At 40.1% G+C, this 26,959-nt stretch overlaps 1 protein-coding gene across 2 annotated transcripts in view; it reads right to left on the bottom strand.

The window, feature by feature from the left end:
- Nucleotides 1-838: 838 nt before the first annotated feature.
- The window catches only part of SWAP70 (switching B cell complex subunit SWAP70), a 64,175-nt gene continuing 38,054 nt past the window's right edge, over nt 839-26,959 (bottom strand). For both annotated transcript variants that reach the window (XM_025038515.1, XM_006905628.3), the window contains 9 exons: nt 22,204-22,431; nt 19,827-19,973; nt 18,728-18,836; nt 15,866-16,047; nt 10,617-10,724; nt 8,896-9,062; nt 3,716-3,914; nt 2,641-2,737; nt 839-2,319 (listed from right to left, as the gene is read on the bottom strand). In XM_025038515.1, coding sequence (XP_024894283.1) covers nt 2,213-2,319; nt 2,641-2,737; nt 3,716-3,914; nt 8,896-9,062; nt 10,617-10,724; nt 15,866-16,047; nt 18,728-18,836; nt 19,827-19,973; nt 22,204-22,431 — 1,344 coding nt within the window. In that variant the 3' untranslated portion in view covers nt 839-2,212. The remainder of the gene's footprint in view (nt 2,320-2,640; nt 2,738-3,715; nt 3,915-8,895; nt 9,063-10,616; nt 10,725-15,865; nt 16,048-18,727; nt 18,837-19,826; nt 19,974-22,203; nt 22,432-26,959) is intronic.

Genomic DNA, 26,959 nt, shown 5'->3' with positions numbered 1-26,959 from the left:
CCACATGGGGTGTGCCAAAGCTCCTGCCCAAGGCTTTCTGCCAGCTCACGGAGCAAGCAGCCTCTCCCGTCCAGGCGCATCCCATTTGCACCAAAGAGGTCAACTCCTGGCACTCCTTAAAGGCAAAACCTCACTCCAAAAGCCTGTTGTGTTCAGGAGAATAGAACTTGCCTTTCTAGAGAGCAGGTTTCCCCACACTGGTCACTATGCATCTCTTAGGCCCGACTGTAACCATGGGCCATCCTGTAAATAGTAGGATGTCTGGCAGCATCCTACTAGATGCCAGTAACACTCCCAGTTGTGACAACCAGAAATGTCTCCAGCCATTGCCACATGGCCCCCAGGGGGGCTAAACCATCCCTGGTTGAGAATCGGTGCAGTAAAGAACACTTAAAAACCACCACCAGTGCATCCTGCCCTCCGGAAGGAAAGACTGATTAGCTTCCAAGACACAGTCGAGCTGGGTCGAGTGGTCTCCTTTGCCCACCACGGGCATTTTCATCTTGGCGACCATGTAAAACAAAACAAATAACCACACTGTTTACTCTGGTAAAACTGAAAGAAAAACTGAAAGGCACAAAAAGAATTTGGGGAAAGCAGCGTTAAGAGGGTTTGGAGGCAACAGCAGTGAGAGAGATCATCTCTGTCAGTTCCCGTCTGTGAGCTGACACATCAGCTATGGTTCCCCACCTCGGTGACTCAAACACCAAACATGAGGCCATAGCTGGCTTCATGAGAGCACTGGTTTGGGGGTGCAAACTCCAAACCCAGTGTTGTCAGGAAGTATCCCTAAACCAAGTCTAGATTGTTATATGAAAATATGCACAAGACACACAACTTTACCCTACTGTTTTATTAAATCAGACAGTTTTAAATGTACATTGTCCTGGTATTTTTTTATTTTCTTACTGAGTACATTTTACAAAAACAAACAAACAAGAAAAAACCATACAAAACACTTTTATCTTAGAAAATTAGCAAAAAATTAAGAAAGTTCAGCATATTACATTGTACAATATTTAGGTAAGAATGTTTGAAAATTATAAATATTTTGTTCCATCTAAACAAGGCACATCATAAAAATACATTTTGAAACTTTTTTCATATATAATTCCTATAAATGATCATATCTCTATTAAGTAAAAAGCCTGGTTATGACAAGCATTCACACATTCTTGAAATTTTCTGTACAGTAACTACAAAAGTAAAACCAAGGAGTCCGTCAGCACTTTGACAGCTTAAACCATCTTAAATCTTAGGAGGATTTTAGTTAGTAACAAAATGTCATTCCAAATGGGATTTACTTAGTTCATCTCTGTGCTCTGAGTCATAAGTACAGTAGATCCTCAAATAACAACTTTTCCTTCGCCATCATTCTGTTACAATGTCGAGAAGATGCCATAGGAACTTAACCCTTATTTATATGAATTAGCTTAGGGTAAAACTGGTTTTGCTACACATCATTTCGCTTAAAGTTGCAGAACCTATCGATGATATTGAGGACTTACTATATCTATCTTAGCCAAAGCATTGTTTAAAATGCTTCATTGTTTAAAAGAATTTTTGCCTCCTAGATAGGGCCACTGAAGCCATGATGTAAATCAGTAACACCACATAAAAGGAACCTTTCGTACAACTGCATATGCATACGTGGGCTGTAACCACTTAGTCAAGGCAAGGCCCACATGAGGCTAGTGACTTCTCTATCAGAGCAGCAATGGTCAAAGGCATTCCACGTGAACTGGCATGCGATGGCAAGTAGACTGGCCAAACTAGTTTAGAAACAGGTACTTGGAGAAGGAAACACGCTGCCAAAGGAAATGACTGACCCCAGTTCACAGAGGTTCTGCTTTTCCAGGGACCCTGAGCACCAACACCTGCTCCCCTCCAAACACTGCGGACGATGGCGTCGGCCACACTGTGTATGCTGCCCTGTTCCGACAAGAATCTGAGAGCTAAAAAGGAATTTTCAGAAGCTGAAGTTTTCCAAAAAAGAGTCTATTAAGAGCCTGACAATGTTGATTTTTTTTCCTTTTCTGGTAAGCCCTTGTTTGCAGGAAGATAAATAAGGCTTCCTTGGTATACTGACCCAAGAGGAGGTGTTGAAGGCAGAAAAGTTAGAAGCAGCAAAGCCAGTTCCTTTTGTCTTTAGCACAAAGCTTTCCAGCTACACTCGGGAATCTGCGTAACTGATGCAACTGCTGCCCTGAGGTCACTCTGTGGTCTTTTTTTCTTTCCAGTTCTTCTCTCTCTCTTCAAGTTCTGCCTGGGTGAAAGCCGCAGGCCCCCAGTTAGTGATCAGGTGAGGGTTTTTTGACCCTAAAAGACAAACATGCTTTAAATACAGGAAGTGTCATGTTCTTCGACTAACAAACTTTGCTATAGACAAAATAGTAAATTTCAGACTTCATTACTTCTCTGAGGAACATCCATAAATGTCAGACCAGCCAAAACAACTAGAAGATGTACATAAAGGACCTTGTTATCCATTAGAAGGCAAGTTAGTCGAGAGAAATTTACCCTAAATGGCTTGGTTTTTGTATACTTGGACTGAAGAAGTTTCTTTGTACAATTCAAATACACAAATAAAACAGAAAAATAAACTGAATAAAAATATGATTACTTCAAAGAGTGTGTTACCTGGTTCTATCAGTCGAATAAGTCCTTCGTGCTGGGCCACTTTGTCCTTCCAGCTCTTGGTCTTATTAGTTGCCATCTCCAGCTTCTTTTTAACTCCCTAGAACAAAAGGAGATTTGGGATTAGGCAAACACGCTGGTAGTTTAAGAGCCAAATAATGATTGGATACTTACCATGTGGTTGTGGATTATCTCATTAAACCCTCACCACTCTAAGAAGCAGGAACTATTATCACTCCCATTTACAGATGTGGAAACTGAGATTCAGAGCGGTAACCTGCCTAATGTCACATGGAAGACCTAATACACACTAATTACGGATGAATACAAAACTCTGTGTGGCGGTTAAGGCAGAGGCTTCCTGCCTGTTGGCTCCAATTCCACCCTTCATTGTCCTGCTTGTGACACCAGGATAATCCTCCCTCACCAGCTGCCAACATTAAGCTATGTCAGTTGAGGGTGCTGAAGGCACACTGAAGGAGGAAGGGGCTTCACTTCCGAGTTCCACTGCGCCCTTCCCAGCGGCTCCCGTGGCACGTGGGACACCCACAGTGCTCATCCTATGACTCTTAGCAGCCCCTCCCTGTGGGCAGCTTCCCGGTGAGCTCTGCCGGCACGGCACAGCACCTTGGTGAGCTTATCTGTCATCTAGCGGGCAAAGGCCACGCTCTCCCCAAGGGGGTCTGAATAACAGCAGTGGGCTCAAGGGGCGAGGAGTCAGGGGACCTTCTTGCAGATGTGTTCCTTCCGTGGATGCTCTGCCTCAGTCCTGGAAGCAGTGGCTGCTTCCTGCATCTGCCACTCCTGAGTTCTCGGAGTTTGCTTCACCGCTTCGTAGGTGACCCCCAGTTATAGTTAATGCTTGTTTTTACTGAACTTTCTGTGTTCGAATGACTGTGCGGTTTCTGTCTCCTGACTGGACTGACTGATACGCCTCATCACCTGTACAAACGTCTTCCTCTGTACTTACAGCTAAGCAAAATTCTTACTACAGCTTCTCGTAGCTACACAAATATTGTTTTAAAAAATGTTCTTTCTTAAAAAACTTAAATGCACACATTGGCAGGGGTAAGCTTACCTCGTACTGCTCCAGCGCCTGTTTCCGCTCTAGCTCCAGCTGCTCCAGCTGCTGCATGGCTTCCTGCAGGGCCTGTTCTTTCATGACACGCTGATTCTCCAGCTCCTGCTTCTCCGCTTCAGTCATCTGAATAGCCTGCTGCTGCTCCAAGTGCCACTTCTCCAGTTCAGCCCTCTTGGAGGACTCTTCCTCCAACAACCTGCAATGGTGGACCGCTCAGGATCAAACGGGCCTGGGTCACCACACCTGACCCAGCTCCTGACGGAGGCACTTTAGAGCAGGAAGGAATATCTGAGGTCATCTCATCCACCTCTCTTGTTTTACAAGGAAGAGACTAGGTGACAGAGAGGCCCATGTTCACAAAAGTGGCAAGGTGACCCATGTGTCCCACTCCGACTGTTTCACCCTTGTTATTTGAAAAATAATAACATTGAAGAAGAGCTTCATGTGCCATGAACTAGGCCAAGAGCTAAGTGTATTTTCTCAATTAACCCTCACAATGAGCTCAAGTACTATTATTATTCACATTTTAGAGATGAAGAAAGTGAAGCACAAAGGTTAAGTGACCCACACCAGGTCATTCACCAGGCAGGTGGCAGGGCCACATTTTGAAATTTGCCTGATCGTTACAACATTCAAACATTTTTCATCTAGTAAAAACCTATTATCAAGGAAAAAGCTGACAAACTAATGAAGGTGAGGGAAGGAGCTAACAAAAGGTAGAATAATAATGAATACTATTTACTCAACGATTACTATATGTCAGGCACTTTACCTTTATTATTGCTAACCACCCAACAATTCTGCAAGGTGTTTTTATCCCTACGTTACAGATGAAGCCATCGAAAATCAAAGGGTTTAAAACTATGTTGCACAAGTAGCCGTGGATTTTGACCTAGGTCTGTGTGACTCTAAAATGCTACCTTTCGATAACAGGCTACCTATCTGAGAATAGTCAGCTATGTAGGTATTTAAATAAATAAACTAACATACAACCCAAACCTGTATCCAAAGTGTGGACAATGTGGTTAGATGCCAGCTTGAGAGAGGACCCATCACCAGTGGCTTGACCGTCAGTATCATGGTTACAAGCCAGACGGCAGGCCAGCTACCGTTACCCTAGTGCATCTGCTGTTCTAAAATCAACAACAAAAGAAGTAACAGGCTATATATCCCTTATCTGACCACCCTCTAACTCCTCCAGCCCCAACCCCCTACCCACAGCATTGTAAGAATTCCCTCTACGACATTCTGCAAGGCTTCATGAATCCGGCCAGTTTATTTATGGGCAGCCTTAATCCTTAGAAAGTTCTTCCTCAACTAAAATGAGCTCTCCCCACAACTATCCCTAGTTCCACAAAGGACCAATCTGCCCAGCATCTGAACCCCTTCATGTGTCTGGAGAATCTGTCACAATGGCATCTTGATGGAAAGTAAGGCCCGTCTCCCACTACAGAAGCCACAGGCTAGACACCTGCCCTCCTGCCCCTTGGCAGCCAGGGCCCAGTAAAAGCCAAAACTGGGCTTGGCTAAGCAGGTGCCCCTCCTGGAACTTTGACTCTGAAATAACTGACACAAAAGAGCACAGACAGTAGAGAATTTATCTCGCTGGTGATAGCAATCTCCACTGTCAAGTGACGGCAGGAGCAACTATCGACACACAGCACCAACGTTGGCATCAGTGGCATCCTCACCAGATTCTTCCAGTACCTGGTTTGGACTGCAGTTTGGGCGGCTCAGCCTCCCTCGGTTCCTGCCTGTGTTCCAGGCCTGGCCACCTACTTTTCTGAGGAATTGGTGAACTACTCAGGAATCATTCAAGAAATTATTTTATTACTTTAGCTAATCCTATGTCGGTTTCTGTGGATTGCAAACAAGCCCTGACCAAAGACTTTAACTCTCTGTGCCTCAGTTTCCTCATTTACAAAAAAGGGATAGGAACTACACTCACTCTCAAAGGCTTGCTGATGAATTAAATGTGATAATGCACGTAAGGTACTTAGAACAGTGCCTACCACATAGGAAGTGCTGGCTAAACAGTACTTATTACCACAGAGGGACATTTGCTCTGGATCCTTCACATTCATTATGGCTGCCTTAGAGTACATGAGGTTTTTGGCAATTGTATCACAATGAGGCAAAATCCTGACTTTTCAAATGAATTGCTATTCAGCCAAGTCTCCTGAATCCTATGCTTGTTCTGTTGATATTTTAAACTATCTGTATCATTCCAGCCTGTCGATGTCTTTTATGAGTGCTTATTTTGACATTCTACACATTATCTACCTTCCTCATCTGCAAATGAGATAAAGGAACAGAAGCCAACACACTCTGAGTGACTGCCAAATGCCAGAGCTGACACTAAGCGCTTTGCATGCATTATCTCATTTAACCTTCACGACAACCCTGAAAGATTGGCAGTTATCCTTATTTTATAGATAAGGAACTGAAGGCTCAAGGTAGTAAAATAACTTTTCTAAAATCCCACAGCTAGAGATTAACAGAGCTGGGAACGAAACCCACACCGCACTCCAGAGCTCGGTTCCTAACCGCCTTCAAAAACATAAAAAGTATTATCACATGGAAGAGAGACTGTTGTTCCATGTGGCCTCAATGAGTAGAACTTGGATCCATTTATTCATTCAAAAAATATCCCTTGGGCACTTAACACGTGCTCGGCACTGCACCAGTTGCTGGGAACACAGATATGACTAAGGGATGCTCCTAGGTCTTACAGATCCAAAACTTAGTGGGTGGAAGTTATAATGGGATAGATTATGGCTCAGCGTCAAGAACTTTCCAATAATTGAGTTGTCCATATGTTAAATGAAAAGTTTTTTTTGTGAGTTCCCATTCAGAAGAGGCTAGAAAACAAACAGGAACAAGTAGATTTAAACACACACACACACACACACACACACACACACGCGCGTGTGCACGCGCGCGCACACACACACACACACACAACACAACACTTCAATTTTAATGAAAAAAAAAAAATGACAAGACCCAGATGGTCTAAGTCAAAGCTCTTGTAGTAAACAATTCACTATATAGTGTATCTCTGGGGAAACTTAAGACTCTGGCAGAGAAAGGACCATCCCTTGCAGAAACAAGATGCCAAATATCCCAAGAATGACGTTATTGCTGAAAGGACAGGAGGATGAACTAAAAAGCCCTTGACATATACCCTTGGCCTAAGATTATGTTTCATTGCATTAGTGCCAGGCTTAAATGTTTCTAGCCCAACTCCACGAAGACTTCCTTTGATCGTCTACCCAGAAAGGCCTTTTCTGAGACGTGGGAATAAGGAGAAAGCCTCCTCTGCCAATCTGACAAAATGTCCCTCTGAACCAGGCCCAGCCTTCTGGGACTTCAGGAAGAGAGGGACCCGCCTCACTTAAAAATGACCACTAGAAGGAGCCAGTTTGTCCATTTCGAGTTCCAAAAACAAAATTGAAAGAAAAATAATTTAGAATAGTAAAATAATCATCTTTATAAAGTGACCCTTGCACACCAAGAAAAACTTGACTCTGCGTAGTAATTTCAGCTTACTGGAGCAGATCGACATGTGTAGTAGATCAATATTACATCTGCACTCGAAAGTTTGCACTTAAAGTTTGACACCATTTTGCTATGTACTTAAATCAGAGTGTACAAAATAATTAGCCAGAGCTTTTTAAATAGTCATGCCTGGGTCCTAGTCACAGATATTTTGAAACAGTAAATGTGAAACAGGCCGCACATATGTATTTTTTCTGACATTTACCACTGGTTAAAAACAACAAGTTTTATTATCCAAAATTCTCTATTATTCAAAACATCATTCATTCTATAAAAACAAAATAACTAATACTTTAATAACTTTCTAGAGTCATCTGGTTCCCTTTGTGATCTAATAATCTCTGCTGTGTCATAATCAATCTCTCTCAACACTGTGGAGAATATGTGATACCACAGCTCACCTGTGAATTCTCTGCACAAGGGCAATCTATAAATTCCCAACACATCACAAATTATAAAAACGCTCAAAAACTATCTCATGTCCCTTAAAATGCCTCTCTTAAGAATCACATGGGACTCGAACCTTCCCACGAGAGTGGATCTTATGCCAGCATCACTGCCAATGGCAATGAAAGACAGTTCCCAGGATCTGGTTAACACCACAGTACAGCGAATACATACGTGTGGGACACAGAAATGCCAGGCAATATGCTAAGTAAGCATTTAATTTTCTCTTTAGAAGATAATTTTTCCTTAATAGAATCAAATTGTTTAAAACCTATTTATTTTTTAAGTCATCTTGGTAAAGTACCTAACAAAGACCTCCTTTTTAAATAAACATCTTCTGCTGCTCCACCTGTGAGGTGGCGGCCATAAAAAATCTACCCCAGCTCATCTCGCAAGTGCTCCCAAAACGGGGTCACAGCTGGAAGTTTATGGTATACCTGCACTGACCAGTTGCTGCCACTGGGGTAAATATTTTTAGTGTTGCACCCCTGGCAAGACATCTTAAAGAAAGTAAATGGGGAAGCGAGTTAGAAACTGGAAGAGGAGAGCTCGAATTTCCCTTCGGGGCCTTCATTCTACTTTGTCCTCCCTGCTGCTACCAAGGCCAAAGATTGAGAATTCTCATCTAAGAACATGACTATCATTAATAGTAAACTGACTTAAAAACTCTAAGGAAAAAAAATCTAGGTTTTAAGAACTTCTAAAACTAAGATTTCAAGTAATAATTATTGAAGGAATGTCACCAGTCTTGAATGATCAAATGGAAACTGCTGATGTCCTCTTTATCCCTCAAAAGTGGTTGCAACTCTAACAGGAAGCAGGCCACTGCCTCCATACCTAGGGCCCTGTCTGATCTAGAACACATCGAAGAAGCCAGGTTCTCTTTCACCAGAGCTGATCCTGGGTCCGTGGACGTTCTAGAAGATGACTAAGGGCACCAATCAAACATAACCAGAAGATTGCTCTAAAATAGATATAAGGCTAGTCTTTAGCCCCAGAAGCAAGGCTCTTCCAGTGTCCCAGATTGAGAATAAACAACACAGCCAGCTGAGCCCTTCCAGGGTCTCTCCAGGGCACACTCCTCCCTCTCCGCCAGTGTTAGTCATTCCTAGGAACTGTATTAGCCAAACGAAGTACACAAAGGCACAGTGTACGAACTGATCTGGTACCTGGCCTGGAGCTTCCTCACAGTCTCTTCGTCTTGCCGGGCCTGTCTCTCATCCTCAAGAGCCTCCTGCAGCTTCAGGTACATGTCTTCCAGTTCTCGCACTCGCTGCAAATACTGTTCCAGTTCAGAGGACTTTTGGGCAACCTGTTCTTCCATCTGCTGTCTAATCTGATGGTATAAAAGGGGTCATGTTTAAACACAGGCTGACTTTTCCCTAAGGGAAAGCATCCCACTCCACCACCATCCTGAGAGGTTGCGACAGTCCACAGCTTCAGCCCATCAGGGTGACAGAGCCCTGTCCTTCAGTCCTCGAATAGATGATGGAGGAAATGAAAGCACCGCACCCAATACCCACACCATGACCACACCCAAAAAGTCCAGGGACAAACTACAAGTCAGTGCTGTTTTTCTTGCCCTGATATGTTCTCTATCCCTTCCACTCCACATTTTAAGATTCAAGTAAAGAAAAAAAACAAAAAACAGAGTCTCTGTATAATTTCTCTTTAAATTTTTTTCTCTCTTAAAGCCACACGCTCTTTACCAACAGAGTCTTTTCTAAAAGGAATGAAACTTTTCCCAGTCAGAACTGCCAAAGGGGAAAGAAAAGTCTGATCTGCAGCAACTCCTGCTGTACTAACTCTCCTGCAAGCCCACCTTTCTCCCTCTCCAAGGCACCTCCAGTCCTGGTGGAAGGCAAGCAGTTAGTGTCCTAACAAGTTTACAGTTTCTCCCTTCTGGATTAAAGAGTTTAAATCTCTGCCTTAAAAATTAGAAGAACATCCTAAATGTAATAGCACACATATTAGCATATGTGTCTGCAGTTTGCAATTTATTTTAATAATAGCTATTCATTTTCCAATTGCGTTAGCTCACTTCATCCTCATAACAGTTGGGAGAGATCATATGATAGTCCCCATAACTTAAAGAAAACTAACGCCCAGTAAAAAGGAGCAGAGAGGAAACAACCCCAAATCCGGCTGGCGTGTCACACTCTTTTACATCACATCTGCCTTCTTCTGCCAGAACAAACACGTCCCGTTGAACTCTAAGCCATAAAAAGTTACTAAAGGCAATGTCACAAGCATCTATGTAACAGGCACTGGGCTTGGCACTTCCACACACCTTATAACTCAATGTGAGAAAACCTGTGTCCCAATAACCAGCTAACCACATGAACCTTGGGTGTCTGGGAGACAAGAACCTCTAAGATGAATCAGAGCTGCCAAGAGCAGCAGGCCAGAATTCATACGTTCTCATGATTTCAGAACCCCCCACTTTGCTCATTACAGAGGAGAAATGTCATGGAACCTATGCTTACTTTTTCCATAGCTATTTCTTTTCCAAGCCAGGACTTTCTGAGAAGGAAAAGGGATGTTATTAATAATTACACAAGAATGGCAGGGTCTGTCCCAGGCAAACCAGGACGCATGGTCACCCTAACCACAGTACTTGTCACCCGATTCTATAAATTTCTACTTCGGGGTCTTGAAAGCAAAGTTTATGTCTTTTATCTTTACATCTTTGGTATGGTGCCTGGCACACAGAAGGTGCTCCATAAACCCTGATGAATGAACACGTGACTTCCCCAACAGTCTACTGCCAATCAGCAGAAGAGCCAAGCTGACGAGATGGCCTCATTCCAGCCTCCTCACCTTCGCGTCTCCACTACTGACCAGGCTCTGTGAGCAGAGCAGCAGCATTCCCCAGCCGTGTGGTACTCACAAGTTTCTCTCGCTCCAGCTCCGTGCTGAACCTGGCCTGTAGTTCCACTTGAGTCTGAAGGCGTTTCTTCTCTTCTTCTGCTGCCCGAGATGCTGCTTCTTCCAGTTTCTACCCAATCAAAATCCCACAAACAGAAAAGCAGGAAATGTTAGAGTGGAAGTGCATTTGGACAGAGAAATGGTCACACTCAAACACAGGTGAGGACCCAGACATTCTTAATGTTCAATAAAGACAGAATAAAAACGTTTAGGTCTGCTGGAATTCCATTCCATTAATTTTTCCAGTCAACATACAAAACAAATTAGGTAAAATGAATGACTACCAATAAATCCGAACAACATTTTGCAATTGAGTCATTGAGTTCTATTCACTGCAAATGAATTCATGAGGCTGGAGATCTATTTTTTGAGTGCTTCCTGTATAGCCCTGTCATCTTACATATTATTCCTTAAAACTTCCCAGAGAGTGGTATGAGGAACTCCATGGACCCTTTCCCCAGTGAACTTGAACCCTTTCCCAAGTGAAACAATTAAAAAAAAAAAAAATTAAAGTCCCTTTAATTATCCTAAGGGCATAGAACAGATGGAGAACATTTATCCAAGAAAATCAACAAACTCTCAATAATAACAGTGAGTCGATGGCATCTAACCTACAGAGCAGTCCCTTTACCTTCCCCATGACGTCAGTGAGAAGAAAGCTCTACCCCACAGCAATGGAACCAAGAACACAAGGCTCCCTCTCTCCTCACCTCACAGTTCAGGCTGCAGTATCAACCCAGGAGGGACAGGCCACCGGTACTTCCTTTCCTCCCCAGATCCATGTTTCAGAAACCCTAAAGTGGCTGAGAGGCCTGGGGCTCTCTTCCTCCACCAGCCCCAACTCATAGGGTAGAAGTTGTACTTCAGGTATGATAGGCTGAGAATACTAGGCACAATCACCCTTGTTCCAATTCACTTGTAGGGCAGAGGTTCCACACTGGGAGCAGCAAGCTGAGACCAGAGGCTGTGGCCTCTGCCTAGTGACAGGTTCATAAAGCAGGGGTGTCACTCCAAGAGCAGATTACTGTCTCTGTCCCCAGCTCCACAGCATTGGCACAGAGGTTTGCCCAGGGAGAAGGGCAGGCTCTGAGGCTCTCTTCAAAAGAAGTGACTTTATTTAACACGCAGTGTGAAGAGTTCAAGCCTAAAGACACTCTTGAAAACAATGGAGGTTTTGGTGGTTAGGAATTACAGGAAGCCCATGGTTCTATGAAACCAACAAACTAAAACAGGCCAGCTAGAGGTTTGACAGAGAAAACCAGATGAGACACAAAGAGCCCTCAGGGAATAGGAACAAGCCTCGGAGACTACCTGTGGGCCTGAATTTAAATAATATCTGACTATGGGGCAATTTAGGTCCCAGGGCATTGTTGAAGACAGTAGAGCACTCACTGGCCTTTAGTGAGCTGTAACAACTCTGGCTACGACACCAACAGAGGCAGATTAACAGAGGGACATTCTCAGAGAGAGCCCTGGCTCGCATCCGGTCATGCCAGGGCACGTGTGCACAACGACAGCGGTTCCTCTGAGGACAGTTGGAAGCTTTACACTGGGAGGAAAACAGACCTGGCCGAAACAGTCCAGCCAGGCACACATCACTAAACAAATAAGTGAGCAAACAAGAACTAGCCCTTGGGGAAGGGGAGGAAGCTGTACCCAGAGTGAAGCGATATATTGCCTAAAATGTCCAGTTTTCCAGAAAGAATTATGAGACATGCAAAGAAAGAGGAAAGTGTGACTCATACACAGAGAAAAGCAGGCAATCGAAACTGCCTTTGAAGGGGCCCAGATGGTGGATTTATAAAGCAAAGACTTCAAAGAGGTTACATGTTCAAAGAACCAAAGGAAACCATCCTTAAGGAAGTAATAGAAGGTATGACAAATATCCCACCAAATCGAGAATAGCAATAAAAAGATAGAAATTATAAAAAGAAACAAACGGAAATTCGGGAGCTGAAAAGTACAATAACTGAAATGAAAAATTCATTAGAGGTTCTCACCCATATATTTGGACTGCAAGGAGAATCTATCAAAGTAGATCAACAGAAATTATGCAATCAGAGGAACAGAGAGAAAGGGGAATGAAGTGAAACGAACAGAACCTCAGAAACATGCCACACTATTAAGTGCACCGACATTTACATAATGAGAGTATCGAAAGGAGAGGAAAGCGAGAAAGGAGAAGAAAAAATAATGGCTAAAAATGTTTCCAATTTGGTGTAAAACTTTAATCTACACATCCAAGAAGTTCAACAGCTCTAGGATAAACACAAAGCCATCCTCACTCACGCACATCATCGTAAACTGTGGAAAGACAAGGACAAAAAAGAAAATCTTGAAAGCAACAAGAGAAAAATGATTCATCACTCACAGGAAACTCTAATAAGATTGACAGCTGACTTCTCATCAGAAACATGTGATTAGTTCTGGTCAGAACACTGTAAATAGAAGTGAAGTGTGACATTTCTGGGCTGGTGTACTTAATTCACTCTGGTACAGTGAATAGCAAGATTTGAGATGCTGGCTGTTTCATCAGTCTGGATTTCATAATTATAAGATGTGGAAATACTCTGATCCAGCAAACCTAGTTCTGACAATTTATCCTATAGATACCTTAGAATATGTATGAACACAGGTACAAAATTCCCTGTAGCACTGTCTATTAAACAACCCAAATGTTCATCAATCAAGGACTGGTTAAATAAGTAATAATAGAGACATTTAATAGAATATTATATAGCCTTCAATAAGAATGAAGCAGCTCTCTTTATACTGACATAAAATGATCTCAAATACACACACACACACACACACACACACACACACGAAATAAACAAATTGCAGAACCATGAAGTTGGGCATGTACTTTTTAAGTTTAAAGAATGGGAAAATAAGAGGGTATATTCATATTTTGTTATATATACATTAAATAAATCTAGAAGAATACACAAGATATAAAAAAGAATGGGGTTCGGCTGTGGGATCTGAGTGGTCTCTACCCAGATGGCAGCTGCAGTTCTATGAGGAGACACTTCCCCAATCAGACCTAGGGAACCAGGGCCCAGCAGAAGGCCCTGGGGATTAGAGCAGCAAGGAAGAACGGGAGGAAGCAGGGGCAGGCCCAGCTGGCCCAGCCTCTGAACCAATACCCTGAACCAGAGGAGGTGGAGCTGGCACCAGTTGGGGATGATGGCCTATGGGAAATCTCTGTACTTTACTCTTAATTTTATTGTGAACCTAAAATTGCTCTTAAAAAAAAAAGTCTTTTTTTCAAAAAAAAAGAAGAAAATTACGTGGGTAAACCCTATGAATAAATCTTTTAATTAAAAAAATACCATGATTCCTTATTCCTTCTTCTGAATTATGTAAGGGCTAAAGAGTCTTACAAAACTCTCAAATATGTAACCTAATTCCAGGTCATTAAAATATTCATCTGAATAGTATTTTTCTAAAAATGCTTCAATGAAAAATTGGAGAATTTTATTTCTTGATATGAAAATTAAAAATTATTAAGGGATCTGTAATAACTTTCCAATACATATTCATCAAATCCCATGTCAGTTGCTTAAATAATTCTATAAAACTAGGTAGTGGGAAAGCTGTCTAAGCAGCCTAGGCCTTCTCAACTCAGGCATACATTCACAGAACACAGAGCAGGGCACCTACATGCTCCCAGGAGGCTGACTTTAAAAGAGTTTGAAAGGAAAATAGATGGATGAATCTCAAATGCATGATGCTAAGTGAAAGAATCCTGTCTTGAAAACTTACATACTGTATGATCCCATTTATACAACAATTTGGAAAAGGCAAAAATATAGGTACAGAATACAGAACAGTGGTTTCCAGGGGTTGGTGTGAGGGTGGAGTCTGAATACTAGAAGCAGGGAGAGGAAATTCTTCAAGGCATCGCAATTGTTCTGTATTGTGTCTGTGGTGGCTACAAGATTCAAGCACGTGTAAAAACTCAAAGTGATACATAAACCACGAATCTTACTGTGTGGCCCAGGAGCTTCTATCTTAACTTGAGTAGTAATTTCAGGAATTTTCACTTCATAATTATTTGTATACAGGTATTTTATACTGTCCTCTGTATGTTTGACCTATTTCATAATTTTTTTAATTATAAAAGAAGGACACCAAGCCCAGATCCCCACCCCACTCGTTTAACACCCACTTCCACTTTGTGCACAGTGTACGGCAGAAGCATCAATCACATATTGTGGGTGCTCATGCTAGCCTGTGAAGGGAGTTTTTAAACAAAATGTATTGCAGCAGAAAAAGGCAAGATGCAGGATTCGGGGGAAGAGCAGCAAGGCCTGAGGAGCTGCTTTTAAAAAGCAGTTGTGCTGGATAGGAACAACTATTTTTAAGACTGTATGTCCACATGGTTCTTAAGATTATAAAAGTATAAAAAAAAAAAAAATTGGAGTCTACTCCGAGGAAGTCAGCACGGAGTGTGGCATTTCCCCCAGGTTGCAAAGGGAGAACCCCTCCGGGAATGTGGGGCCTAATACTATGAGCAACCCCCATATCCCAAGGCAAAGGTGTGCTGAGGAGGATATCGGTGGTTAACAGGAGCCCATTGATTCAAGGCAGATAGGCTCAGCCCCAAAGTGTCCCAAACAAAGACCATGCCCACACACTGGGGACCCCCAACACCCACAGAACCATTAATATAACCGGGGGACAAGGTTTCCCAGTGAACGTTGGTTAACTGTCCTGTACGGCCTACAGTATGTGACCTCCGGGCCCTGAGATGGAAGAAGCTGACCCAAACTGTATCTTTGACTCCAAACAGTAAGTAAAACCCACAATGCTACACTAAGGGCTCTGCAGTGTACTCACGAGTGAAGAAGGGAGCGACAGGGGAAAAAAATAAAAAAGCAACAGACCCTACCCAGGTCACCAAAAGTGACCTCGACATCTTTAGGAGAATAAAATTTCTCATCTTTCTGGACAAAATTAATCTGTGCTTATTTTATAAATATGCTTTTCTTTTCTGGTCAATGAAATGTCCCTGCTGCTCTGAGATCCTAATAATTTCAGGGCTGGGAAAACCAGGGTGTCTCACTCAGACACACTTCCCGAGAACCCAGTTCACCAAATATATCTCCCTAAAATAGAGTAACCTGGTCTTGGTAAAACCAAACTTCCTAAGTAAGGTAGCTGAGGCTCCCGCAGTGAAATGGATTGCTCAGCGTCCATTCCCACCTTCCTCACGGTCTCCAGCTCCTGCTGCTTGTTTTCGTTGGCAGCCTGGAGCTCCTTCATCTGTCGCTCCAGCTCCTCCTGCTCAGCCAGCAGCTTCTTCCGGAGTTCTTTCCGACGCTGGCGGGCTTCTTTGTGTGGTGGGGGACTGCCCAGCTTCAACAGATGGATAGTAGAGTGAATAGCTGTAAACGGTGTAGGAGGAAAAACAGGAAATATCCTTTATTCTTTGTGAGCTTAACATGCAAATGGCACAGTGGGAAGAAAACCAGAGCCCCCGTGTAGATTCTGATCCTGCCACTGAGTAGCGCTGTGACCTTGAGCAAATCACACAACCTCTTGCAGCATCAGTTTCCTCATCTCTAAAATGAGAGGCATCTCTAAAGTCCCTTCCAGCTCCCAATTCCACAATTGTATCTGTGCTTGAATAGATAGATATCTGAATCGAGAATACCACACACATTTTAAGAATTTAAAACAACATTTTTAACAACTTTCTCCATATTTCTCAAAAGTCCAAATATATGATTTCACTTACATGTAGAATCTAAGGAACAAAAAAACAAACTAATCAAAAGCAGACTCAGAAATACAGAAGACAATCTGGTGCCGGCCAAAGGGGAGGAGGGTTGGGGGTGGGGCTAGGAGAAATGGGTGAAGGATTAAAGAAGTGCAAATTAGTAGCTGATAGATGGTCACGGGGATGGGGAGCACTGCATATGGAATGCAGTCAGCATTAATGTAATGGCGAGGTGGAGAGCCAGAGGAGAGAGCGAGCAATCGGGGGATCATTTTATAAACTATACAAATGTCTAACCAATGTACTGTATACTTGAAACTAATAATAAAATAAAAATTTTTTAAAACGATTAAGGCATTGTAAGGGCTGAGATTCGAAGTTCTGATATCTCATTTGCTACCCGCTGTTTAATCTGCCTTCATCTAAGCCTTATGAAAACATCTCCCTCTACACAGCCCCTCCTGAGATACTAGTAGCTACCATTTGTTGAATACTTACTATATCCTTTACTTGACTTATCTAATTTTTATATGAACTCTGATTGCTTTCCTAATTGTTTCGATTGTATAAATGGGATTTTTTGAGTAGCTAATACTTTCACATTGTTCAAATTCAAAAGCATGAAAGGACATGGAGGAAGTCTCTCTTCCACTTCTATCCCTAAGTACAGAGTTCCGCTCTCCACTAGCGACTAATGCTAACAGCTTCTTGTACATCTTTCCTGAGATATTTTAAATGTATATAAATATGTATGTACATTCTCCACCTTCTTTTGACATAAACAGTGGCATAACACACTCCTTGGTTTTTTCACCTAATCGATCGTGGAGAGCTTTCCATATCAACACACGAAGCACTATACAGAAAGTACTGCACAGTGCTGCTCCATTATGCAGCTGTGCCGTAGTTTATTCAATCATTTCCCAATTAATGGACATTTTGGTTGTTTGTGATCTACCACAAACACTTCTACATTGATGTGTCACTTTAAAATGTGCAAGCATATCTTCATTATCAAATTATCAACCCTCGCAACAACTTTGAGAAGTAAGTACTATTATTATCCCTGTTCCACAGAAGAGGAAAGTGGCTACGGAATTCATAATTCAACCCAAGGGACTCAGGTAAGAAGATTCAAACCTAGCTGCACTTGCCTCAAACTCGTAAACCACATCACACATGACCACAATTTTCAATATTTTTACCTGAAACCAAGAGTCTCTATGACTTTGATTAAATATAGTTTTAAATCCTAGCTCTAGAAATCATATCTCTCCCCCTCCCCACCCCTCTCTCTAGCCCTCAGAGACCTAGCTTTTCCTCCAGATAATCAACAACCCCCGAGGCAGCAGAAGACATAGCCCAGACCTGACTAATGGTCACAAGGTGTGGACTTCTGGCAGGCTGAAGAAAACATCTGGGCCTAAGTTATGTTTCAGCTCCTGAGCCCTAAGGTGGACCGACCCCTGGCTACTTTCTAATGAGACCAGACACAGGGAGGGACACTGGAACAGACCTGAGAACTGTCCTCAAGACCTGAAGAAATGATTTATTACCCTTACCTCACCTCCAGCCAATCAGTTCCCACCATGCCCTGAACCCATAATCCACAGTGTCTTGTGATTTGACCTATGTAACCTGTAACCTATACACCACGCAGGAGTCGGGTTTTTAGTATTAGCTTCCCACCTCCATCTTGGCCAATTCAGTATTAAACTATTTTTCTTTCTATACTGAAAACTCGCACTAGTGCTTTTCTTTGGGCCAGTGCACAGGCAGACAGACTAAATATATATATATAAAATGAAGTCCCGGTAACTTAACCTATGTCCAAGAATATCATATTCAGAATCCCCTTTTGTGATATTAAAAAAAAAATCTCATATACCGTATCCCATTCTTTACTAATTTTGAAATAATACTTGAGTTTAAAAGTTATTAAATTAAGTTTGTGTTCTTAAGATAATTATTTGAAACTAGTAATTTCTTGTGGAAATAACAGATATTGGAAATTATTCAAAAGTTACTGCATTATTACTCTTCTGTTTATGTATTACACAAAACTCAAATTGGCACTTTAAAAGGAGAAATTCCATACTCTTTAAAGAGTAAATGAAATTCAAATGTCCAGTTTATAATTTTTCTACAAGTTCATTACGCAAATGAAAATGATGAAAAATTTGAGAACTATCCTCTTAACTTGTTTTTCTTTAAGCTACTATGTTTCTTTAAGAACTAACTATAGACAATGAGGAAACATTGTCTATAGTATCTTCAATGAGATTCAAAAATAGAAAGTTAGCCCTCTCAGGTTATGTCATGACAAATAATAAAAATTACCTTACCCTGAATCCACTCCTGTTTCTTCTTCTTATCTGAAGCACTGATTTCAAAGGTTTTATCAAAACATTTTATAAGAAAAAGGCATTTCTTTCCATCCTTGTCAGGCAAAGACTAAAACAGAAAGCAAAATTAGTTCTCTAAAATTTTATTTTTAAGTATTTAAATTAAAATCCATCTTACTTATTTATACAAATCTGGCTGAAATTCAATGTCAGTGAAAAATATCTACAAATGCCTATTACTGATTTACTAATGCTGTCCCCTAGGCAACATTATTTATGGGAACCATGCCCCCTGATTAGTATACTACATCTGACTGGGAGAACCACCAACACCTGATGGGATGCCATGCTTTGGGCTTTCCTGAGCACAGCGACTCTTGTACCTGAGCGCATCCCTTATAGGGTATACCATGGCATTGTTAGAACAGCTGACTCCTGTGGTAAGCCTGGGTAAGCCTGGGCGATTCCCACACCTGCTTGATATAGCTGTCCTCTCCTAATACCTGGGATGTTGCTGCTGGCAAGCCGTGGTTCCTGTCCTAGATATCCTCATAAGGAGACTGGTATGGCCTACCATAATCTTGTGAGTCTCCGTGTTTAGTTGGTCCTAAGAAGATCCCTTAGTAGGTGTTGTGTACCCTAAGGTATCCATCAAAATACATTATCGTTTATGAGTGAGATCTTAGGTATTTTAAATGTTCTTCAATAAATATAGACATGATAGTAGTTCAGATATAAATTAAAAACTCAAAAAGATATGTCCTTGAGGTCTTCACTTCTTTACAGTATTAACAGTTATAAATAAGGTATCCTGAAAGTCACTGAAAACATTCAAAAGTAATGCTCACATCCTCTTCAGTTTTACTTATTCCACTCAAAATGGCCCAGATTTTCTGGTACTTTGTGAGAATAAGACAGAAAATAAATTCAAATTACCAAAAGATTTTGTCAGTTATCTTTGATTTTTAGTTCAGAAACTATGGCGACTTTATGACTATATTATTCTTGAAATGTGAGTTTAAGATTAAGGATCTAAAGTCTTGAAGAAGGAAGATAAATTATTTGAGCAGCAGGGGGCAGCACTGGAAAGAAAACTTACCTCTACATAGCAATTTTCATCCAAGATAATATCTCCTTTCTTATCTTTCAGATCCTCACTCACATAATAAGAAATTATGTTGGGTTTTAGTACAAACCAGCGCTCAGTCCAGTTTTTCCGTCTGTGGCCTTTTTTCATCATGTAACCCTATGAAAGATTAAATGTGATATAAATACCTGTCCTCTTATTTATAAGAACTGATACCTCTTTTCCTTGATATTCTTGCTTGCTCCATTATCTGCTTTATGGTCCTGCATACATAAATATCGATGGTACTTGCCCTTTATGGATGATGAACTTGAGGATCTATGAAGGCCAGGGACACTACACCTAGTCAAATTCATGCAAGCATATGTAGACAAAAGTCCACGCAGAATTTTAGACACTCAGTGACAACCCCTGCCTTCACTGCAAAGCTACTATAAATAGTAGATTTTAGAATCCCTGACCTTAACAGCATTATGGTTTTTTAAAATTCCTTACCTTTTAGGGATATCTATTAAAATATTTATAGATAAAATGAAATGTCTGAGAATATAGGAGAGGCAAAAGTAGGTAGGGTAGGATTCGCCATGTGTTGGTGGTTATTGAGACTGGGTGATTGGTATATAGGCGTCCACTATACTATTCAGTCTATTCTGTTTAAATCTCTCTCACACACACACACACACACACCACCCCACCCCCAACAGTGATTTTCAGTAAATTAAAACTTCAATGAAAGAAAATGTTAAAAGGTATCTACTTGGCCAAGTATATCTTCTCAACCAATCACTTTCTGGCACCAACCTACCTTTCTGCCTAACTTCACACTGTTCTGGAGGATGAATTCTGCTCCAGATGAGCAGAAAAACAACTGAACCAATAGTTAGGATATTAACATCTAACTGTAGCTTCCATGCTCATACTTACTAGTCCTGTACTTCCTTCCCACATATCAGCCTCAGAAATAATTCAAATTTTTACTTCAGCAAAATTACACATTATTATAGGCCAAAGCCTGTCAGTGTTGTTCGAGAATAGCTAATGCTTAAATATTAAATGTACAGATGCTGATAGCTTATAGTAGACTATCTGTAGCATTAAAGATATATTAGCTCAGCTGTAAGTATCATTTGATTATTATACTAAGTTTTAATCATATTACTTGTTCAGTTTCCTAATCCTTGGACAAGCAAAAGCTATCTCATACTGAGATTCATCAGTAGTCCTATATCCGGCCATCCTGGTGGGCCTCAAAGCCCTCTTTGGACAGAGACCATGTCACATTCCTCTTTGCAGCACCAAAACCTATACAAATTAAGTTTCAATTAATGTTTATTGATGGGCACCATCAATAAAAAAGAGCAAAGAACAACAATATCACTTACTGAGCAAAAAAAGGACCGAAGTAAGGAAATCTCAAATTAGTTATTATCCAATATAATAACATAAGAAATTTCAAAGATTCACTAAAAATATATAAATTCCACTTAATAAGCATTAAGCTTCCCAAATGTATATCAGATTCTATGCAGGAGCTGAGAAACATCAAATAATCTAATAAGATAAATATAAGCTTGCTATATAAAGATATTTATTTAGCAAAATTTCCAAAATTAAGGGTATTTTTCTGGTTTTATAAAAATAACATATAATCCCATATACATGGGAAGTCCAATAATAAGAAAGGGATAAAGAAGAAAATAAAATGTATAGACATTCCACAGTCCAGAGGCAATCACTTTAACATTTTGATGAGCGCCCTTCCAGATAGTTCTGTGCATGCACATGTCACATTACATGAAAGAGATCAGATACCTGCTACTCAATAACTTTTTTTTTCTCTGAACAATATGCTATGGGGATCTTTCATATCAATAAGTGTGGATATACACATGACATGAAAGTACTATAAAAATAGTTTGAAAATGTGATCATTTAAACCAGGGGTCCCCAACCCCTAGGCCATGGACTGGTACCGGTCTGTGGCCTATTAGGAACCAGGCTGCACGGCAGGAGGTAAGCGGCAGGCAAGCGAGCGAAGCTTCATCTGTATTTGCAGCCACTCCCCAGTGCTAGCATCACCGCCTTAGCTCCTCCTCAGATCATCAGGCATTAGATTCTCATAGAGACACCAGTCCCTGTGCCAAAAAGGTTGGGGACAGCTGATTTAAACAGTTTTTTCAAAATTTAACTTCCCAATGCTTAACTGTACTTCAGAAATGCACTAATAATTCTTTAAAACGAAAGTCTAACCTTAAGACTAGGAAAATAAGAAACTTTATGCCTGTTCTAAATCAGTATAAAAGTATAAGTGACTCATACTCATCTTTGTGATGAATTTGTTTTATTTCGAACATGTCAAATTCTAAATGTGAGAATACAAGATACTTACCTGTTTCAACACATCTAATATAAGCTCATTAAAGACTTCATTTATTGCCATAGACACCGTCTGCCGATCCATGCCTTTGCTAAACTGTCCACTTCCAATCAGCTCAATCAGCTCCCACACAGAAAGGCCATCTTTACTGTCATCGAAGTTGATTTTATAATGTTCAAATTGTTCTTGCTGCCAACCTCCTCCCATAGCTTCTGTCAGTTTCTTAAGCAGATATTCAATCTACATAAAGCATTTAAAAATTATTATTTCCTAGTAAAAACAAATAACTCTTTAATTTAGGCACATATCTATGTTATTTACACTAATAAGATTAAAATTTAAGAAATATTCTTTTATAGTTCCAACAGCAGATGTTTAAAGGATCATGATACCATCATGGAGAAGGGTATAAATAAATGCCGCTGGTTCTATATTAACATAGAATAAGTAAAGGAATCAAAAACAGATAACCCTCTAATAGTACATTTGTATACAGAACTAAAGCAAACTGCATACATACACTACCATACACAAACTAATTAATGTGATCTGATTATTCTATCTTGGATAAATATTTCAATATATCAGAATATTGATCTTATTGAATATGCAAGCACTAAATAAAATAAATATCTCAAAGCAGTATGTACAAGTTACTCCCCAATTTACAAATTTTTCTATGTAATCCAATTATTTTAAATTTATGCTGCTTCCTCCCAATAGAACACTGCAAACAATGGTTGACTCCCTAGCCTGGGGTGGAAGAGCTTATTAAATCCTGAAACACATATCTTTATGTTGAAAAATAGCAGTTAACTGCTATTATTTCAATAGCATTTAAAACAGTGAAGTAGTAATACTGAATGAGAAATTGATCTCTCTTATCTTCTGAAAAGCCTGATTATCCTACAATGCTCTCAAACTCAACATGTCCAAAAATGAATGAATCATCTCAACCTTCCAAATGGTTTCCCGCCCTATTATGGATTCCAGTTGGGAGCATGGCAAGATCCTTGTTTCCCACTCCCTTACATCAAATCTTTGACAAAATCCTACTGTTTTTAACTCCTTAGATCAATGTTTTCAAACTGTTAAGATCCAATATGAAATCATCTTAGTGGGTACTAACCAGCATTTTCTTTAATGGAATGAAAAATATTTGAGTTCCTCCATAATAAAGACAAATATTGTTTTGTGACGAGTTTACAGTCAAAAGAGAATGAAAAACTGCCTGAGATAGTTCTCAGAGCTGTCTTCTCCTCCTCCATCTGCCTTTGCTCAGGCCTCCCGGTTGGTACCCTGGCCTCCAGCATTGGCCCCCTGTATCTATATTTTGCCAGAGATTTTTCTAAAAAAAAAAAACCTAAGCCTGTGACCACCCCTCCTTAAATCCTGCCTGGGTCCCTGTCACTTCAAAGATAAAGGCTAAGCCCTTCTGCATCCGTTGGTGATCATCCCCCTGTTTACTGTCTCTAACATGTCTTCCACTAAACCCTCAGCAGATTCTACACTCCACCAGTACTACCAATAGTATTGATCAGGGGTCCCAAGCTGCTTCTGTAAAGGACTAGACAGTAAATATTTCAGGCTTTATGTATCTCCATCATATGTTCTTCTCTGTTTTGGGTTGTTTTGTTTTTGTTTTTGTTTTACAATCCTTTAAAAATGTAAAAACTATTTTTAGCACATAGACAATACAAAAACAGACCATGGGCTGGATTCAGCCAGTGAGCCACAGTTTGCCAATACTTGCCATAGATTATAAGTAGTTTACCCACTTAATACACTTTTTTATGCTCCTATGACTTTCCCCATGCTGTGCCCTCTCTGTAGAATGCCTTTACCTATTTCTCTGTCTAGCTAACCGGTATATGTTCAAGTCCTACATTGTCTAGGATATTCCCAAAGTGAGTTGTGTGGACCAGCAGCAACAGTAGCAGTACTTGGAAACCTATTAGAAATGAAGTATCTCAGATCCACCAAAGACCCAAAAATCAGAACCTGCCTTTTAACAAGAACCCCAGGAACTTCCATATGTACATTAAAGTTTGAGAAGCAGAGCTCTAGCAAATCTGCCCTGACCACCTCTAACCCAGGAGGTGTTCTATGTCAGTGCACTTAGCATACTGTGTTGAAATTATCCCTTAACTCGTTTGCTTCCCCACCATTTTCTGAATTCCTTACAGGAGGGCTCATGTCCCACTCTTCTTTGAATCTCCAGAACTCAGCATGGTTCCTAGGATGTAGTATAGCTCAATTAATGTTTGTCAAACTGAAATAAATTAATCTAAGCCTTGATTTTCTCATTTATAAAATGAGCGAAATAACACTCATCACATATAACTACGATGGGGATAAAATGAAACGAATAGAGAACACTTTGCACAATGCCTAGCACTCCATCAGTGTTACTTCCCATCTGTACTGAGTGGAATATTATTCATCCATTTAAAATTACATTTAAGAAAACATTTATGAAATAACATAGAGTGAAGAAAAATGCAAAATTACCTATGACTTCCACTCTATAAAGACCATGTAAATATTTTGATAAATACTAGAGGAAAACAGAAACAGTAAGTATAATTGTTACAGATAGGACTGTGAATTATTATTTTTTCTTTCTCTTCTTTACACTTCCATTAACTTGGTTATAATGTTGTTTGTGAAATAACATTGTAACAGAAAAAGAATATCGGAAGGTCAAAAAATATGAACAGTTCTACTACTGTATTTGATGAGATACTGAAAAATCCTCTAGTATAGAGATTATTTAATCCCCTAAATCTAGCACATGGTAGATGGTCAAATGTTTACTTGTTAGAGAAAAACACACTTAAGGCCTTTCCTTTCTCTTGTTGGAGATATATCAACTACTGTTAAGCTTATCAGATATTATTATTTTCTTAACTCTCCAACAGAAGTAACAGGTATAGTTGGTAGGAGAGAGAAAAAGGAAATGCTTAAGAGGAAGAGAGAAAGAGAAAAGGGAAGGAGAGAATGAGACAGAAAAGAGAAGAGAGAAAAACATATAAATGCAAGAAGAGATTGAAGAGAGAAAAAGAAAGTCAAAAAGAACATTAAAATAAATAATTGTCCATAGCGAAATAACTAGAGGCATTGACATGTACAGAAATTCAATCTCGCCCTAAGGCAGCAAGAAGAAGAGCCCATGCTGCCGGATGACAATTAGGAGTAAAGGTAATACAGGCACAATCAGAAGTTTTAGTAGTAAGGCCAATGTAAGCCTATGCATATGGCCACATGTACATACGGGATGAAGAAAAGTGGATATGACAAGCCTGCACATCCGAATGACCATCGAATCTGTACAAAGTCAAGAAACTCAGCCTCAACTCTTCCTCACCTATCACTGTGAATGAACTCAAGCCCCTCACACTTCGAGCTTCAGTTCTTCTTGTCTATCAGATGACTTTTATAATGTTTGTAACTCAGAAAGTGCCTATTTGTAGCAAACTCAGGCCTAGAGGCAGCTTCCCAGGTTCCTGCAGAACCTTTCCTGAAGGTGCCCTCCCAAACCCTTCAGCACCCAGCATTTATTCAGCAGTCCCAGTGACTGGGCCAGACAACTAATCTAGATTCATTTCCTGTTGACTTTCATCACAATCTTATACTTATCATAACCAAATAACTTAAGGACCTCTTAAATCATTATACTGGGCCAAGGAGAGAGAAACATTACCATTCTCAGCTATTCAATTACACTAAACAATATATCACGTGTGCTGTGTCAGTGCTGCCGTGTTAGTCTCAAGTGGCCTTCATCAATTCTAAGAGCTCATTTCGTTTCAGGAAGCAGCTTACTTCCTCCTTCCAAACAAGCAAGTTTCACCAAAAATAACAAAGAATAAACTTTTAAGCTGCATGTGATTTTGGAGGCCTTCGGCTCCAAATTTACTTAGTTAAAAGTTTTTCCCTGTCATCTTTTAAAAGGGCCTTTTGTGGCTTACCAACAATTCAGGTTTATTTCATAGAGGGTCTCTTAAAACTATTTCAGGTTTGATATTTAATTTCATCAAGGCAATTCTTCCAAATAAACCCACAACAGACACATCCTGTTTTGTTCTTGGCTCTGTGGGAAATGAATACTAATATAAAAACTACTTTACAGACACACATTTCCAAGAATACCATTTGACAAAAATTACAGAACCATCTCAAATGGGGACACATTATTTCTTCACTTGTGTGTGGTCAGTCACTTAAATATGTATTCAATGTTCTTAACACTAATTTCTGGGTGATAGAAAACTGAATCAAAAGCAGATTTATTTAAAAAACAAATTTATTTATACCACCTATGTTATTCATATAACTACCACTGTTACTTATATAGTATTATTAATCAAAGCTGGAAATTAAAATCTTACTTAAAAACATTCTGGACTTAAAATGTAAATAATCATTATGGTAGGTAAATTATTAGAAACAAAAAAAGACTTTAAATGTATAACATCTAAAAACTGTTGGTAAGATTACAATTAAACTCATATATATACTCATGACAAATTAAGACATATTTCAAAATTTATTTTTAAATATATCTGTTTTCAAATGAAATTTTATTAAAATCTGTAAGTTGAACTAATTCAAAATATAGTTTTTAAAAGTGTTATTAAAGTATTTAGGAAGGAAGCAAAATCTAACAGAGAATGGCCACCTTCAGAAATATTATGACCCTAGTGTCTTCCATAAAATTGTGTGACCTCGAATTGACAGTGCTTGGTCAAAGGCCTGGAGATGTGCT

The sequence above is a fragment of the Pteropus alecto genome, unplaced genomic scaffold (assembly GCF_000325575.1).
Source record: "Pteropus alecto unplaced genomic scaffold, ASM32557v1 scaffold461, whole genome shotgun sequence".
Lineage (NCBI taxonomy): Eukaryota > Metazoa > Chordata > Mammalia > Chiroptera > Pteropodidae > Pteropus > Pteropus alecto.
Note: the sequence above shows the minus strand (reverse complement) of the source record. Positions and strands in the feature narration are given on the sequence as shown.